At 40.6% G+C, this 19077-nt stretch overlaps 2 protein-coding genes across 8 annotated transcripts in view; one reads left to right on the forward strand and one right to left on the reverse strand.

The window, feature by feature from the left end:
• The window catches only part of SEC24C (SEC24 homolog C, COPII coat complex component), a 38467-nt gene extending 24913 nt beyond the window's left edge, over nt 1-13554 (reverse strand). For 3 of the 7 annotated variants that reach the window (XM_018910922.3, XM_018910921.3, XM_018910919.3), the window contains exons 1-3: nt 5781-5983; nt 2760-2846; nt 211-352 (exon numbers count right to left, since the gene is read on the reverse strand). In XM_018910922.3, coding sequence (XP_018766467.1) covers nt 211-352; nt 2760-2846; nt 5781-5955 — 404 coding nt within the window. In that variant the 5' untranslated portion in view covers nt 5956-5983. Of the gene's footprint in view, nt 1-210; nt 353-2759; nt 2847-5780; nt 5984-12724; nt 12836-13468 lie in introns of those variants that run through there. The other 4 variants (XM_050976599.1, XM_050976600.1, XM_050976601.1 and 1 more) reach the window with 4 other exon arrangements.
• Nucleotides 13555-15919: 2365 nt separating this feature from the next.
• Nucleotides 15920-19077, forward strand: part of SYNPO2L (synaptopodin 2 like) — a 35356-nt gene continuing 32198 nt past the window's right edge. The window contains exon 1 of the mRNA XM_009087447.4: nt 15920-16194. Within this exon, the coding sequence (XP_009085695.3) occupies nt 16090-16194 (105 nt within the window). The 5' untranslated portion in view covers nt 15920-16089. The remainder of the gene's footprint in view (nt 16195-19077) is intronic.

A 19077-nucleotide genomic window follows, 5' to 3' on the forward strand; every position in this document is an offset into this window, starting at 1 on the left:
CATCTTTTCACAAGTTTTTCATCTCCAGATATACTCACTGTCTGATGAATACCCCTGTGGCAAAACATTGCTCCAAAACAATAACAAAGAAAAAAGTCAGTATCCTACAAAAACCCAAAGTATTTAGTTTCATTTAGATCTACAAAGTCTAGACCTAGCATGAGTCTACCAAGGGGGGATTTTGTTACAATTCACTCTTCTCATATGCACCTCTGCACTGGGGCTGCTGAGGCTGGAATTCCATTTTGCACATCTCCATGTTCAAACTGACTGTATGCCACATGGCCAGAAGGATGAGATGCTCCAGACACTGGAGGAGGAGCTCCAGATGTTGGTGGGGCTCTTAATGAACCTACAAACATAAGGAAAAAAAATTAAAATATCACAAATTATAGAAACAAGGGCTTGAACCAACTGCCATGAAAAATTCAAGTGCAGAATTGCTATAACAATACTCCATGAGCAACAAATAATTTATGCAAATATTTTTAGCCAGCGTTCACTAATTATATACAAATATTTTTAGCCAGGGTCCACTAGCTACCACCTCCACACAGATCAACCAGAAAATGTGTGCTGTGGAATGTCTTCAAAAGACAACATCATCTTTTATAAAGAAAAAAATTATCTTGTCAGTAAGGTACTGAATCCTTTCCCCTCCATGTCCAATTATCTTTATCTAAATCAAGAGTATTCAATGGAATCTAATGTCCACTACAAGTCTGTCCTCCCTATCTCAAAGGTAAGCAGGCTATGCAAACAGATTCCATTTTCAAAAACTACCAGACTTACTGCATTTATATATAGCACAATGGGGGCCACCACAGACCATTCTTTCCAGCCTTTCAAGCTTGGAGGCTAACACAAATACTTTCCCATCTTTCAGACTGAGCTGGTTCAGTCACAGCCCAAACATATTTGCCTCAGAAACCAGTCTTTCCACAGACCACAAAATGTTGGATACAATACCAGCAGACCAACTGGAGTTTTTACTTCCAAAAAAGAGAATATAAACTTCACTTTTATTAAAACTATATTAACAATGCTGGTAATTAGAACAATTGACCATGCCTGTTAACCACAAGTGAACCTATTTCACATGTAGGGTATCATTAAGTACAGATGACTAAAACTGCCCTGTGATACCAAGCCCACACATACACATTGCTGTGTCACTCTGACAGTGACTGGCATGGCAAGTTTCAAATGGATTCTGAAACCTTCTTGAGAGGAATCATGACAAAAAAGGAAATAAGGGAAGCCAGTTCTCAATTCTACAGTACCATTTATACCCTAAAGAATGAGGTTTCAACTCATATATTTAATCTTATCTACTACATCCAATTCTTAGCAAACTTGGGGATGAAAAGTCAAGGAAGGAATTAACTAGACCTTGTATTAATAACTGATAATTTCTTGAGTTTCTTTATTTATTACTAAATTTCCTCCTGTTCTTCACTTTGAGATAGGACTTTATTACTCCTAGAGACATTTATTATTTTTATATACTTTTATCTCATTATTCTCATCTTTTCTAAACTACAGTTACAGAACCTTCATCTTACTGTTCCTCTGGCTAAGCACTTCCTCATCTCCAACTATTTGTATGTTATTTTTTTTAATTTCTTTTGTGATACCTCTCATCTATTTTCCAATGCATTTCCTTTGATAGTACATGTGAACTGTTTGGTCTTCTTATCTTTTGCCTCTGAAGGCATATTTAATCCAATTTCTGGAGGGACCCTACACACTTTTTTTAAAATACATTAAGTTAAATTCCTCTACCCCCCAAATTTAACAGGCATACCATTTGACAAATATGTGCTTACTTCAGAAAAAGCTTTGTAAGTATTTTTTTCTAGTTCTCATCATAAATATACTTCTATCACACTTACTACAGACTTCTCAACAGTCACTGAAAAAGAAATTACCAGAATAGGTAGAGGTATCTAGTGGTTTATAGTCTAAGATTCATTATTCTTGACAAATCCTCAAGATCTTTGTGATGTCCTTACTCATTACAGAAAAATGGGAAATGCCTGTGATTTTCCTCAAAGCCCTGAGCCTATATGGTTGTCTTCTGACACCCTTCTAAACAAATCAACACCTCCAGAAATAGCTCTTCCAAAATACCACTAGTTTGATAAAAGGAAAAATACAGTATGGTTTCTTGCAGCATTTCTTACGTTTTGACTGCTAGTTGCAAAAAGATATTTCCTTCTTCAAGTCACAGCTTTTGGAAAAACAATTATTCCTAACATATACTTGGATTCTAAGTCTAGCCAAGGAAGTTAAAGACTTGTTTTTTCCCCCTAAACAAAAGCACAAGTTACACAAATCTCATGACTTCTAGTAACAATCTCCTGGTTGTTTGCAGAGATTTTTCACTTCTTTGCAATGCTATAATTTTAAACTTCACCTTCCCTCGCAAGGGTGAGGCTGAATTCTTTTAAACTAAGGACTGCACCTGACAGAACCTGAATGGGTCAATTCAGGTTTTAAAATCAGACTTCAGAAAACATTAGCCACAAGTTTTATCTATGAATCTGCATGCATAAGGGATTTCTACTAGGGTTATTTCTTCATATCCTATTTATGCTTCTGGAATTCTGCCTACAAATAGATTGGGAAATGTCCCACCCACCTTTGCCTCAACAATCAGGTACCCAACCTTTGAGATAAGTATACATATTAAATGGGAACTTGGCACAGAAAAAGCGACACCACACAAACACTCCCACAGAAAGGACACCATTTACCTATGAAATTAGGTGCAAGAGAAGAAGTGTCAGAGTTGAGAGATACAGGAGAGCCCTTCGAAGGAAACCCCAAGGAAGGAAAGTAACCTGGAAAGACAGAATACACCAGTAAATGAAGCCTGAGAGAAAGCACTGAGAGACAGCCTTTCCAATGCTAAGAACAATCTGCAGTCCAGAAAATATCTCATACACAAAATTAATGTAATCTACCACCTTGTTACTTAAGCTATACTCCCTCTCATCTACCATGCACAACATATTACAAATGCAGTCTCTACATTATACAAGTATTAACATTTTCATAAAGCAAGCCTATGTAAATCAATCTACAGCCTAATGGTTACTGGTATTCAGATAATTGCGTTTGCACTTTCAACTGCGTGACCTCATCTGAAGGAAACCAACAGACTGACTAAAGGACTGGGGCAACATTGTCCTGGTTCTTTCAATATTCTCATAGCAAGAAGCAGCTACTTTCAGCTAGCACCACAGCACTCCACTTCTAGTCCTCAAAAAGACTATCATCACTGCCCTAGTATTCCCATGATTCCACTTAGTTAGAGTAAGGGTCTCTAAATCAGTAGCAAAACACTCCCTGACTAAGGATGGTACTGACTCCCAACATTTCTCCACTCAGTCCCCCCGGCAATTTTACTGTTATTTTAAAAATAAATCTGTTAGACAACTACTTTGAAATTACAGAATAAAACCGGCAGTTTTCCCTTTACTCCTCAGTGTTTCCTAAATTTTTGCCTCTGAAATTAATTCTCCCTCCTCTCTAGTATACAGCTACAAGAGGTCTTGCCACAAAGACATGCAGTAAACACAATGTGTTGGAGGTGGTGGTGGAAAGGATAAGTGTCACTATTTTTACTATAACCTGTCTGCTGTCTCTGATAATGTGCTGTTCGTTTGACTCCCTCTTCCACAGGGATTTCATACTCAGCAGCCACTGACAGGTCAACCTCTGGCTGTTGTGGAAGGCTCTGAATTTTACATTTCTTTCTTCTAAAGATAGGAATCCTAAACAGCAGGTCCAAAATGCACAGTGTGACAACTGAGATTTCCTTAATACAGCCTGCTAAGTCCAGGAATGATGGTTGCAGAAAAAAAGCTTGAAAAAAAATCCCCACAAATTGTGGATGGCCTTTGCCTGATAATAACAAAAAAGTACATGAGATATACCACTTGAGTAGTGCAATATAGTTTTGTTGTTCAAATGAGACCACCTTGTTGCCTTCAGTGTCACACCACCTTTCAATCATTACTGGCATAAAATCTGCATTTTTAATCCGCACAAGTTTATATTAATGTTATCAAGGTATCTAGGTATGTCCTTACTGACCTGTCCCAAATTGAAAAAAGGCCAACCATAAATAATCTAGAAGAAAAAAGTTAATTCCCTTAAAAAGCAGTTTTTTTCAGGCTTGTGAAGTCTGAAAATTCTTGAAGTATCTAATAGAAGATGCTCATCAGTTTCTTTTCACAAACACTCTAATCATTCTTCACATTGTTTACAGCTAAAGCCTCTTTTTATAAATAGCTGCACTGATGCAACTTTTCCAAATCTGTGGCAATTTTTGCTCTTCTTGAATCCCCTTCTCTCCCCCACTAAAGCAAGTCCAGTCACTGGACAGAAAACACGATTTAGTCGCTGGCTACAGCGAGCAGTCAGACAGAGCCCTGCCTCTACTCTCCCAGGAAGCAGCAATGCTTTCCTCTGCTCAGAGGTGATTGTCATTACTTTCCCAGGAATTCAAACCCCTTGTGAAATTAGTTCAAAACTCTCAGATTAAAAGTGCTGTTAGAAGAGATTTACTGAAAGCATGGGAGGAAGAGGATTAAGGAAAGAAATGGAAGATGGAGCACCTGAATAACCTATTTTTACCACATCACACTTAACTCTTTTACTATGCTAACTCTACTAACTCTAGACAAAAATCCAACAGTGCAATTATTCAGCACCCAAATTTCAGTCCCCCACTTCTGTTAGTTTCAAGACAACTAGAGGCACTTCAATTGTTCTATCCTTGTTGAGTCTGTGTCAAAATTTGAGAAGCTGCAAAAGACTGAAGATGTACTTGCAGGGGGGAACAGTACCGAGACAATTAGCATGACCAGCACAGTCCTAATTACCTTAGAACACCCATCTGAAACCTAAACAAATATTTTGAAATTCATGTTGTGCTTATTTTAGCAAAACTGAATTCATCCCTGTGATCTGAAAAGGCAGACATACTTGCATTCAAAGCAATAGTATTTTTTCCTCTACATTTCAAATGTTAAAGTCACTATTGATTTCCCAAAGCAATTAACATAATTGAAAACCAAGACTCACAAAGTTCTTTAACATAAAGTCAGACTTTCTTTTGAAAAGAGGAAAACAAAAGTTGAATTACTTTTTTTTTTTAACAAAAAATAACAAGGGACAAAAAATAACAAGGGATAGGATCCTGCAGAATCAGTGAAATTCTAGAATACATTAGCTTACTCCACATCCACAAACTTTTTATTGAATTTAAAGACATTAGAGAAAATAGCCTGAAATATGCTTTCTACATAGAGTTGTATGTCAATCTTTCAGGATAGAGTGCAGATCTTTCTACATAATTATGTAAGCCAGTTTCAATTATAAATCTGTTACAGTCCCTAACTGCTGCCTCTCAACATAACCTCACCAGGGAGACTCTTCTAGTCAGGTGTTTCAGTAACACAGAGACATGAACATAGAGAAAAAAGCAGGGTGTTTCTCAACATGTTAATTTTATGACCTACCAAAACAGTAAACCCTACTAAACTGGACAAGAGACAGCACAATAACCTCAGAATATGGGACAATGTGATTTTTAGCATCATGCAAATTACACAGAAAAAAAACTATAATCACTACCACAAAAATACACGAAAACTTACAATGGGATGTTGTACACAGCAACAGGACATTGTGTAAGCATACAGCAAAAATTCCATGCACGCCATAATTCACAGGTTATCAATCAGTAAGTATTGACTGAGCAGTACCTTGTGGAGGGACTGGCTGTTGATATCCTGGCATCGGCCCATTATAAGCTCCATACTGCGACTGAGGAGCCCCTGGCAATGACTGTCCTCCGTAGGCAGGCTGCTGGTATCCCTGATATCCAGGCTGAGGTTGCCCGTAAGGAGGCCCCGTGTGAGCTTGCTGGTTTACACTCATTGTATTCACATCCCCAACCTAACCTCACCTGCAAAAAGGGGGGGAAAAATGACTTTAGGCAGATATAAAACCAAACCTGGCAGCTTTCCTACTGCTTTCAAATAAGTGAGAGATCTTAAGATACTTCGGAAGCTAAAACATTAATGATAACTTACTCTTGCACAGCAGGTCAGATAAATGCTTTACAAGAGCTATTTAAAACAGTACTTTCAGAAACTATGTTTTCTAGCCAATTTAGTCAGCATTTCATCCTGGTTAGACCTGTGATCATCACCTTAGAAATACCATAATTTGCCATTCCATAGCAGATTATTATCAAGCTTCCTGAGAAACCTCTTGAACTACTTCTACCTCACAGAATCAGACCAACAGAAAACAGATTTCATTATATAGATGAGTGATCCCTGAACATAACACTTCAATAACACTGAAAAAGTTCAGCCATCACCTCTGTGTTAGTTTACTCAATCATGTTTCCTCATTACAAGCAGCAAGCTTCACCGTCCACAAAGGCAGCTGCTTGAAGTGTTCGAGAGACTCTAGAACAGGACCAGCACTGGGGGCTGTGGCCTTTTTTTTTTTAGCAACAGATGATTTAAAGTCCTTGCCACGTAAATTCGTTTCAGAAAACAAAGATATTCCAAAAGCAAAATTTTCACCTAGGAAAGGTGTTAAAAATAGAAAATAATTACAGGCAAACATGGCACTTAAGAAGTTTTACCTAAGACCTGAAACAGTGTCAGAGACAGGAGAGACATTTCTTAGCAAACTTTTGCAAGAAGTCTTACTCAACAGACAGATTCCAAACTCCCTTAACTAACTGTATAAAGAAACTGACTAACTTTATAACAAGAAAAGTAAAACTGTAATTGTAAGACCCCAAACCAAACAGGCAATTTTTACAACAGTAAGCAGGCAGATAACCCACAGTGCCTTTCATTTGTGGAGAATCAAGGAGATTACTTCAGGGGCAGGAGATTCCCTCATGGTGCATTTCTCATAAGAATATTTTGCATCACCTGTACTTCTTTGGACATTCCATGTCACTGTTAGCCTCTTCAGCTGAGATTACCTACACTGAGACTAAAGAAACATGTTTAGGGCAATTAAATTACTCACTAAAAACCATCAGTTTTTATAAAAATGCAAAGCAAAAGTAAAATAAATAACTAATGCTGCCCTTACATTTTTCTCCAAACTCTATGATGAACTTGTTCGTTAAAGATACAAAGTAAATCTTAACACAGAGGAGACAGGGGTGCAACCAGAAGCAAAGCCACCAGAAGCAAAGCCAGACCAGGAATCTGTAGCTTAACTCAATCAGGTGTAAAAGCCCCAAGCTGGTTTGCCTACAATCTGATTAGCACATGCTAAACAATGCTAAGATTGGTTCTTCACATTACCAAAAATATGATGCTAAAGAATTATTTCAGCACCTGACACCACAGCTGTACAGCAAAGCCACTGGAAGAACTAGAGCTCTGCAATAATAATCCACATGAAGAAATTCTTTCATACATACCATAAAGGGAAAATACATATATCATAATAGAGAGATTTAATTACTTACAAAAGAAAGCTAGCACAAAACATAAAAACTACATTTAACCTACAGCTAGTAAACATGACAAATGTCAATACTAAGATTACTAACACTTACTCTGAAATTAGATTCTAAACTTTTATGAAAGGAAATAAATGAAATTTTACATTGCTATTCTCCAAACTGTATAAAGGCAAAGATAGGACTTTTGTTTAGAAAAAGATCTTCTCTTAAATATTTAAAGGTAATTTGCTCTTGAAAGTTAACATGTAATTTGCAACAGCTTACAAGAGCATGACAATTTTTCATCACCCCCAGTGGTTTTAAACACGATTACTCTCTTACTGTCATGTTTATAACATGTAATCTCTAAAAATTCTTGTTTCCCACACTACCTTTGACTTAGATCTGCTAAACAGTCTAACCTGAGCAGCCATGTGGCCAGGAAGTCTGGACTTTGGGACCTGCTCCCTTCCCAACTTCCCTGAAAGGTTAACCTCTTACTGCCCAGGCAGGCAATCAGTGTAACCGTGACTAGAATGACAGACCTACTCGCAGCCACCTCCTGTTCTGTACAAATAGTAAAGCAAGAGTGCCCCCTGCAAAGGTAGAGGCAAGGAGTAGAGGCAAGGAAGAACACAGGGAGAGAACTCCTCTACCTGCACATCTTGGAACATCTGGGCAGGGCTTTCTGACAAGGAAGGAAGGCTGTGCTCTCTTCTTCATGCCCCTGCTAATTGGATTGAATGACAAACCTGGCTTCTAGTCACTGCTCCTGCAAACAGGTCTCTCCTCCAGGAAGAGCTGCAGAGTAGCAGTACTCCACAGGACAGCTCCTGAGCTATAACCACTATGACATTTTTCACAAGTTAGACCTACAGAAATCCCTGAACAGATTTAATGTTTGAACTAAGAATTACTACAGGGCAGAAGATGAATCTTTCATGCTTTTTCTCCTATTTTTCTAAAGCACAATAGGATAAGAACTCAAGCACGTCCCTTGTAAACCACTTCTGACTCACTGCTGTGAGTGCATATTCAGTAATCTCACCTGATGATCTTTTACTATTCCCTTTTCAGCCTTCCCTCCCTCATGTGAATATCAGTACCTCTTGCCTAAGCACGTGGTATCCGTAGCTTGTTGCTCTCTCCTCAATACCAAAACTGAGAGGTAAGCTGATTTAATGAACATCTTACAGAAAAAGAGTTTTGAGATAATCTTCTACACTTTTGTGGAAAAAGTAGCTACACAAACAAGATGGTTCTAATTCAGTGTCCCAGCTGAAAGGTAGATACACCTCAGACCTTTAGCCAGCCCATGTGCCAGCCAGCACAGGTTCACCTCCACCACAGCATAAGCTATTGCTTTCTCTACACTGGCAGAGGGTCAAGGAGGAAGACTTAGGAACAAGTCCAGTGCTGAAGCTGTGGACAAGGTTGCTTCATTGTTTTGGTGCCTAACTTGCTCTGAACAAAAGGTTTGTGGCACACTTGCTCATCACTGATGTGAAATCCCATATTTGCCACTAAGAAGGTGGAAGACAGTTGTTACTGAGCAAGTCCATTTTCCCTCTTCCCCAGTACAAGCAATTTGTACCAAACATTCATTTTGTTTCCACTCAAAAAACATCTCAGTGTAAATTAGAACCTGGTCACTTGAAGAGATATGGAGAAAGGGAGAATTTCATGCTTTGTTTTATGACATGAAGGGTGGCTGGAGTATGGAGAATGACAGAAATAATACATATACCAGACAGAGAGAAATGGAGATAACAGACCATTTCACTGGATAAAAATGCTGAGGATATTCCTTTGCATATAGCAACACATTACCAAAACTAAGCCAAACATAATACTGACACATGGTGTTGAACACCATATTACTACTCAGCAGTTACAATAAAAAGCTCAAATAAGCAGGACTGATGCTAGAGAAGAAAAAACTATGACAAGTGGTCATTACCATAAACAACAATTTTCCTGCAAAGCAGAAAGCAGTCACTCTATACCATTTTCTATTCCTCTGTATAAAGGCAGCTGACCATGAAGTTTTGGTCAACACAGTTACAAAGCTACAATTACAGGAGAAGGCTGCTGTACAAGACAGACAAGCAGTGAAGATCAGTAATGAACTGATGGGAGGAAAATACACAGGAGTAATGTGCTGAATATCTACATTTTTACAATAGCTTCAAGATTACTTAGTATCCAAACAAATCAGACCACAGTGAAGTTTTTATGACATGCTTTAAAAAAAACTAGTGATTCATATGAGCTCATTTCAATGAGCAAATCTCCCAAATCACTGAAAATTTCATATTCATCATTTTTTATAGTCTGCATTCACTGTTAACTCCCTTTTGAAAGTGAAAAGCTTGATCTCATCAGTTCTTGTTCACTTTCTAAAGGAAAGGCATACAGCAAAATTACTTTCCTTCAGAAAGGTGCTATTGCCTCTTTTACTGGTCCCAGAGATAGAAAAAGCCTGTTTGTTTCAACTTCTGAGGAGACTGATATTTAAAAAAAAAACCCAAACCAACAACAAAAAAATGCACAACCCAAATCAACCACATGGCCACAAAGGAAATACTTAATTTAACACAAAAGCAAAACTATTTCCTAAAGATGGGATAGAAGCAGAGCAACAATAATTCAGAGTATTGCCTATACTACTTTTAATGTTTCTGTTCTGCAACTTTCTAGAAGCACCAAGGTTTTGCTGTTCTTACAAAGACCTAGACTCTGGAGCTAACAACACTCTTCAGAAAGGGAAATGTCCTTGCTTTTGTTTCACTGACAGCTTGACTAGGTCTTCTACGAGCACTCATGGAACACTTGGTTCTTTTCAGATATAAAAAATTACTGGGTGGGGGTTTTTTTTCTGTAGAAAATCTCAGAAAAGAAACTCATGTCCCAGAAGTCAGAAACTGCCAACTAATCTGCAAGCTCACAGGCCATTGTAACAAATGCCTCCCACACATTTGTCCAAATCAACCCAAAAGGCAATACTGGAATCCACTCCAATCTGGTTGTAATATGTGGCACTCTCTCTTCCTTCCTTTGCAGAGTCTCAACTTGTTACACCACAGGTAACATCTTCATCTATGCATTTTGAGTTACTGCCAGAAACATTTGTTTTAACAGTTCACAAAAAGTATAAGACACAGTTTTCAAAGTGAATCTAAGGTATGATCACTTCCATATTTCTCTAAAGAAGGCCACATTAAATCCAGTTTTGTAAGGCTGATTCATCATCCTGGGCAAGGTACAATACAGTACACAAGTTACAAGAGTGAAAGTGATTAAAAACTGAATACAAAAAAACCCTTAGTCTCCACCTAACTTTAAAACTACCAATACTTCCCACCCTTGCCATCACCACCAGATTTCTACTTCAAGAACACTTTATACTTTGTTGACTCAAGTCTCCTGGTGGGGCTGATTCACACTTCTATCACTGTAATAAGGCTCTAGGAAAAGATTTGAAAAACACTCTGCTATGAGCATGGCTTCTGAAGAGCAACCCCAGAGAGGCAAAAGTCACTGAAAATACAGCATCAACAAAACCACAGCAAAGGATCTGTTTCCTAGCTACCTCTACATACATGTGGACATATGTTACGAGTGAAATAATCCGAATAGTTTCTCTGAATCTTGTACAAGCATAATGGATTAGAAAAAGTTACATGAGCAGTTTCAGATTGAGGGAAGAAGTCAAAAGGAAGAAAGGGAATATATAGAATAAGACCAAACACCAAGTTTTCTTCACATACATTGTAACACTGGCCATCACTGTGCTCTGACTTAATCTACACAAATACAAATTACACAATTTCCATCACTTGCAAGAAACAAAAAAAGGTCTCAATTAGCTTTTCCTAACACCTATTACCAGTTTATACTGTCTTTTAGTACTTTCCATCTTAACAATGAATCTTGCTGAACATGTAAAACAAGCTCTATCTTCACAATTTATCCCTAACACCTCTATTCAAATTTAAAGAACAAGAAACATCCACCTCTCTTCTGCAGAGACCTTGTTGTTGATTACTGTTGGTGACTCTGTACCTTGCCCTTCTTTAGCCAACCATCAATTCTTGCTTTGATTTTTGACCCTCCTTCTGATAATAAGTGTTACAGGAAGATAACACAGTCCTACCACAGCAGGAAAAAACATTCAAGGAAGTACAAGCACCAAACCACTAATGAAAGAAGTAATCTTTTAAATAGTTGTTCACTGCTGTAAGTCAGCTTTCAGCCATGAAATTAAAACCTGGAGCAAGTGCCACAGCATACTAAGAAGCATTTATATTTTCTTTATATTGATGTCCTCTTCATACTCTGTCTACAACAATAAAAGAATCCTGAACAGCACAGCTTCAAGCCAAAAAGGGTAGTTACATTAGCAAGAACTGGTTCCACGTGAAAGTGGATAGAAAAATTTATGATTTCACAGAATGTATATATGTGACTGAAAGTAAGTCTCCTTTGAAGAGGAAAGCTTCGAAGTTTTCAGCTACATATATTTCTATCTGTCCCATAACTGGAACACCTACTCTAGGAGAACATTGTGGGAAAGAAAAAAACAATGTTAAAGCCATACTTCCCTAAATTTACTCATGGAAACTCCACATTAATAAAGAGCAAAGACTTTAGTAAAAAATCAATAGTCATCTCCCATTTTTACACTGATTTTACACTGTTTGTAAAAAACAACAAAAAAACCAGAATTTGCATGTTATGCCTCAGATAGTGATTTCTGTCCAACATTCCTCACAACATTTGGTAAAGTCGACTACATAATAATCCTGTAACAGAAATGGATCCAGAAATATTTTTAAGGAATTATCACATTAATAGCTACCAATCAACTGAGTACCAAACTGGGAAAAAAAAAAATTTGTATTTTCAATGACAGTACAAACATTAATTCCTGTGGATAACTTCTGATATAAGTGTAACCAATTCTTTTATGTCCCAGCAACTACTTCTATCAGCCAGTAAGTTTAAAAAGCACTTCAACTACAGCCCAGTTTGGATGGTTTTGCAGTCTCTCTGAGATCAGTACATTCCAAAAAAAAAAAACCCACCAAACAAACTAAAGGAAACTAAGCTCTACCGTACTCCATCAAAAGCATCTCAGAAAGAGTGACAGCAAATTCCAACAGAAAACATATTTAAAGCAACATCTACATGGAAAGCAAGAGTCCCATCTTGCATAACCACCTTTTCAAGACTACACTTGTATTTCGATCATGCCATCTCCTTAATTTTATTTCTTCCTTTTTTCACAGCCACAAAACCACTAAGTTTTACTACTAAATCCAACCAATCTCAGTCGCCAGATCTTCGCCAGGAATGACCATCCTTTGCAAAACTCGAATGAATGAAAGCTTGAACAGCACAGCACAAACGCCAGGGGAAGGATCCGCGGATTACAGGAGATTAGAGAGGTTGCGGGGGGGGTATCTGACTCGCGGCGCACCCCGACCAAAAAGAAGCACCCGGTTCTCCGCGTCGGACCGACGGCCCGACTTGCAGCCGCCAGTTGTCGCCGCACCATACCGGGACACTGACGGGTCTCTCGGGGCAGCCCAGGCACTGGAAGTGCAGGCCCCGCCGACAGCCGGCCGGGCCCCGCAAGCCGCCGGCACCGGCCGGGCCGCGGGCGATGCGGACGCTCCAGCCCGGGCACATTCCGGGGAGCCCCGGGGTTCTGTAGAGCCTCCCGTGGCGCGCAGCACGGTGGGCCCGACGCGTCACCCGACCGGGCGCCACTGGGCCTCAGCGGAGGAGGAAGCGGCAGCGGCGGCACCGCCTCGGCTGCGGGCCACGGCCGGGCCGCCGGGCGCGGTGCCGGGCTCAATGCTGCTCTCTAGTCCGTCCGCCCGTCCGCCCGCCCACAGCGGGCACCGCACGGCACCGCGCCCGGCGGTCCGGCCACCCGGAGCCCCCTCAGGCCTCACTCACCACCGCTGCCGCCACTGCCGGGCCCACTTCCGGCTCCCGCCCCGCCGCTCCCCGCCTGCCGCTCCCCGCCTGCCGCTGCCACGTCCGCGCTCCGCCCGCTGGGGCCCGGATGCGGCGCAGGCGCTGGGAGGCCCCGGCCCCTGACGTCCTGGCCGGGGCGGGCGGTGGCTGCGGGGGAGGGCCGGGGGTCTGCCTCTCGCGCGGCCCGAACCAGCGCTGTCCGCACGGGCAGCTGAGGCGTAAGCAGGGCTTGGCCGAACGCTGCTGAGCTGCGGTAGCACTGATCACCGTGCCCTTGGCCGACTGTCCCACCAGCGGCCTGTGAAAACCGCGACAGGGGAGCAGCCAGGGCCAGTTCTGCGCCAAGGTTCAAAGAGTAGTTCACTCCCTACTAACAGCAGCAGAGTGATCGTCCCTCCGGACTCGGCACTGCTGAGGTCACACCTCAAGTACTGCCTTCAGCAGGCCCTACTGGCTCCCTCACTTCAGAAGGGGCCAGAGCAGGATAACAAAGCTCGTGAAAGGTCTAGAAAACTTGTTTTACAGGAATGGGTCAGGGACCTGGGATTGTTTAGCCTCGAGGATGCTCCTGGGGGATCTCATCACCCTTTACAACTGCCTGAAAGCAGATTGCTGTGAAGTGGGGACTGGTCTCTTCTGTGGCTACAGAGAGGACAAAAAGAAAAGGTCTAAAGCTGAGACAGGAGAGTCAGATTAGATATTAGAAACATTTTCACTGTTAGGGTGGTCAGGCGTTGGAATAGGTTGCCCAGGAATTTGGGCACCACCCCAGAGGTGTTTAAGAGGCATCAGGATCTGGTGCTGTGTGATGTGATTTAGTGGTTTAGGGGTTACAGTGGTAGTGCTGGGTGGACGGTTGGATTTGATAATCTCAAAGGTCTCTTCCAACCTTGATGATTCTGTGATTGTGTTGGTTTGTGCCCACCAGCAATATGCAATGGCACCAGATGAGTGATGCTATTGTACTGGCAATGAAGTAGTCAACCAAGCAATGGCATCATAGCAAAAGTTCATCCTCTGGATATTAGTCACTGAGAGCTAAGCACATGTAGAATAAGGAAGAGGTAAGGGTAAGCTTGTCCTCAGAACCGTAACAGAAAATTATGGTTTATGCCTTGTAGGAAAGGGGGAACATGGACTTTAACTCTTGTATGACTCCCTGGCTTGGTATGGCTAGGAGGTCGTGTCTGCCATGATCCTAAAGAAAAACCACTGAAAGACTGCTCCTCTCTAGTGAGACCCCATCCAGAAACCTGCATCCAGCTCTGAGGTTCTTAGCACAGGAAAGACATAAACCCATTGGAGCAGGTCCAGAAGGAGGGTAAGAAAATGATCAGAGGGATGAAGGCTTCTCTTACTAAGAAACGCTGGGAGAGTTGAGGTTGTTCTGCCTGAAAGAAGATTTTGAGGAGACCTTATTGTGGTCCTTCAGTACTTAAAGAAGGCTTTTAAGAAAGCTGGAGACAGACTTTTTAGTAGGGTTTATAGTTATGAGACAAGGAATAATGGTTTTAAATAAAAGAGGGTAGATTTAGACTAGATATAAGGAAAAAAAAATTCTGCTACCAGGCTGGTGAAGCCCTGTAACAGGCTGCCCAGAGTGGTGGCAGTTACCCCATCCCTGGAAACACTCAAGGTCACCTTGGACAGGGCTCTGAGCAATCTGATAGAGTTGAAAATGTCCCTGCTCATTGCAGGTAGATTGGGCTAGATGAGCCTTAAAAGTTCCTTCCAACCCAAACTATTCTCTGATTCTATGACCTGGTTGGGCTCTCTTGGCCATTGAGTCTATGTAAGCAGTGCCCTGCAGAGAACTGTGTGAATCCCATGTGTGTAGCTAATCCCAGCTATTCTAGTCCCAGTGTCTAGTATTACGAGTGGATGTAGGGGATGTCAGGGAGCAGCATGCTGCAGAGGGAGCACAGTATATCTGCAGTCTGCCTGTGGCTTTCAGGGCATGCACATAGTGCTGTGTAATAACACTAGTTGCTTGGAGAAAATAGAAATAGAGAGCACATCAATTGCAAGCTAGTTTTGTTCAATTCAGAGTCAGGTGCTGTCACCTGAATTGTACAAGTTTGTGCCTGTGACATGTCCTTGCCTGAAACTCAAACTAATGGATCCTGAGTACTGAGTGACTCTAAGATTTGCATTTGGAATGCAAAGTGGAAATAAAATTTTTACTGAAATGCTTCCAGCTTTAAGAGTGTCAGACAAAGCTCAGGAGAGACAGGAGGTGTGCTATTTTCAGCCACGTTCTGGTGAGAGATCCATCATGTATGCGGGGGGGCACAGAGGGTGAGATTGACATGACACGTGTGTAGGACAACTCTGGCCCCTTACCAAGGGCAGAATCAAATGTCTAATCATAGGCAGAGCAGCAGCTGAGAGTCCAGAAGAGCAGTGAAGGCTGGGCTTGACAGTCTCAACTCTTGTGTGTGTGTGTGTGTGTGAACTTCAAGGAGAAATTGAGTAGAGGGCCTTGGGGGGACTGGAGAGTGGTGGTGTGAATTGTGAATATGGGAATAGAAGATTCTGCCTGTTAAGAACTGGAGTCTGTACTGAAGTTGTGAAGACAAAATATCTAAAGCACAGAAATCATGGGAGCTGAAGAAGAAATGCTCATCACTCTGTCTGGAGGTGCCCCCTGGGGCTTCCGCCTGCAAGGGGGTTCAGAGCAGAAAAGACCCCTTCAAGTGTCAAAGGTAGGACCTTGAGGTGCGAACTCTGAGAGCAAAGTTGTTCTGCTGAACTAGATATCCCTACTGAGTTGGGCATCTTTCACTACTGTTAAGGAATACAGAAACTCCTTACTGTGGCAGCAGATCTTAAAAGGAAAAACTGGGTGCTGTGCTCAAGCAGGGTGTGAGGTGGGCTGCGGGTCCTGGAATACATGCTATTAAGCTAGAGACAAGTGTCAGGTGAAGATCTGCTTCAGTGCAGGTCTGTACAGCTCAGACGCTTTGTAGGCTGTAAAACTCTCCTGAGTTGTCAGCAGAGCTATAACCAAAGTGACAGTGCAGGGAAAAGGGTTCAAATATGGAAACTTCAATACTCATGTAAGACATCCAACTAAAGAAAAAATAAATTGAAGCAATTAAAGCCATATTTTTAATTCAACTGTCCCTAACACTACTAGCTTTCAAAATAGATGTACATTTCTTAGTGCCTCTTCTGTTGGTGATAGTTTTTCCACACTGTCTGAAGTGAGTATTTGTGATGCTCTAAGCAGAAAATACTGGTTTGATTTCAAGAATTAAAGAAAAACAATTGTTTGAATGGGAGATTAAAAACATGGAATTAACATGAACCTTGTGTTGCACTACTTTTGATAAACAGCTGTTACTCTTGTCTTTTTAGAAAGACTACTGAATAGATTGAAAACCAGGGGAAAAAAAGGTCCTCTTTATTAAGCTCAAGACAGCTGCATTAGCCTTGACACAATGATATCTTGGGATGTCTCACTGGAAAGCACCCAGGAGCAGAAATGAAAAAATGCTCTGCCCAGCTCCTTCTGTTTCCTTAAGCAGACCATGCCTCTGACAGAATTTTGAAATTAGATGTTCTGTGTCACTTGGCTCACCCCAGATCACATAGTGTTTGTCTGTAACTTCTGCCAAATTGTTTGGAATCCCATATCTTGGCCTTGAAGTGAATGTTTCTTATGTAGAGAAAGATGATTTTTCTCCAGAAAAACAACTTCTGCACAAACTCATAGAGTCTCAGGTTAAAAAGAAAGAATCAATATCCTTTAAACAGGTGCCTGGCATCAGTGGTTCTTAGGAAAATGGAAATTTCAGAGGCTACATTAATTCTGCATGGTTTAAGGTTATTTTGATTCTTGTTTTTCCCTCAATAGATAAGAAACTGGTGTTGAAGAGGGAAGAGATTGTGAGTGTCTATAAAGATTACTCAGGATTGAACAGCAGAAAGAACTAGTCATTACCCAGGCTAAGTTGCACCTTAAGGTGAATGGAATATTGCTTAAGGATTAGTAGCACTTGCAGGAAGGTATTAACTAGAAGCAGCTTTTACCCAGAATTGGGTGCTGTACTTTAAGTCTAGAAATACAAGTATATATAATTTTACAATACTTGGATATTGCATTAAAAATAATTATGGAAAATATAATTGATGCAAATCCATTTGAGGCTCAAAGTATACATCATTCTTTAGGCAGGATTTTCATTTTATAATTATCTTTTTTCATTTTATAATTATCTTATCTGTTATCGCCCAGAATTTAATAGCATCCAATGACCCTACATACTATCTTAAAGGGAACACCACTTAAATAGTCTCCAAAGAATGGATGGTCCTTACCAGGTACTCAGGAAGATCATATCTTAATGTGACCTGCTTAGAAGAGAATGAACTGCCAGGTGTCATGTGATAGAAAGTACAGCCATGAATAGCTGATAGGTGCCAGGAGATAACTGAGTGGACAGTGTTTGTGTCTCAGAGATTCCAGTGCCATCATTTTAGACAATTTAAACTTCTAGGCTAGAAAGTCATAGTAACACTAAGGAAAGATGCTTACCTTTGGATGAGTCAAATGATGAATAAGTGATAAAAAGTTAATTTGGGAAATTAATCAAGTATAACAAATATATTATATATAAATGATATATGTTGTCCTTTGGTAGAGATGCTGGATTTGCCGAGCCAGACTAGGTTAAGAGTCACCTCTTGTCCTGCTTTCTGCTTCCTTTGTGTTTCCTGCAAGTATTTCAGAGGAAGTTGTAAGTTTCACAATGCATCTAATTTTGGTGTTATGCAATGTGGAGGGAAATCCTTCCCCCTCACGTAGTTATCAGCATGCCTGGGAAGTATCTAAAAATTGGTAGTCCTAGTGGTTTACTCTATAGACAAACAGAAAATTGTTTCTGAACAACTTGTACCTTACATGTCTAAGTCTTATGTGATTTCCTAATGAAGATTTAATAACATCAAGCAACCAGGCATTCCAAAGACTAAAGGTTGCACTAAGTGGGATTTCCTGCTTGAGTCGCTCTTGTTGTATCACAAAGGCCTTCACAATTCCTCATCGTACATGACCCATGTACACAGTTCATAGTCTTCTTGCCTTTTTGCTTTCTAAAGTTTACATCACCATCGTCTTTTTATTGTTTCTCTTTATGGATTTTAGGATAAAATTCATCACTGGTTGCTGTTCTTGGTATCTTTTTTTTTTGTTTGTTTTCCTGAAAATTCTTTGGGTGTGCTGCATGGGTCCCTTTCCCTTTCCCTTTCCCTTTCCCTTTCCCTTTCCCTTTCCCTTTCCCTTTCCCTTTCCCTTTCCCTTTCCCTTTCCCTTTCCCTTTCCTTTCCTTTCCTTTCCTTTCCTTTCCTTTCCTTTCCTTTCCTTTCCTTTCCTTTCCTTTCCTTTCCTTTCCTCCTCTAATTGGTTGTTCTCTCATAAGGTGTTCATAAGGATGGCTTTAATTATTGGCTTTTTTCAAATTGCAATTAACTCATAATGTGCAGTGAATATATGCATTTGAAACTGTTTTCTAGTGCAAAGTATTCAACTGGGTAACAAAATAAAGTACATGAACATGGTGGAAGTGGGGTGTGAACCCATTTTT

This window comes from Serinus canaria, chromosome 6 (genome assembly GCF_022539315.1).
Source record: "Serinus canaria isolate serCan28SL12 chromosome 6, serCan2020, whole genome shotgun sequence".
Taxonomy (NCBI): Eukaryota; Metazoa; Chordata; class Aves; order Passeriformes; family Fringillidae; genus Serinus; species Serinus canaria.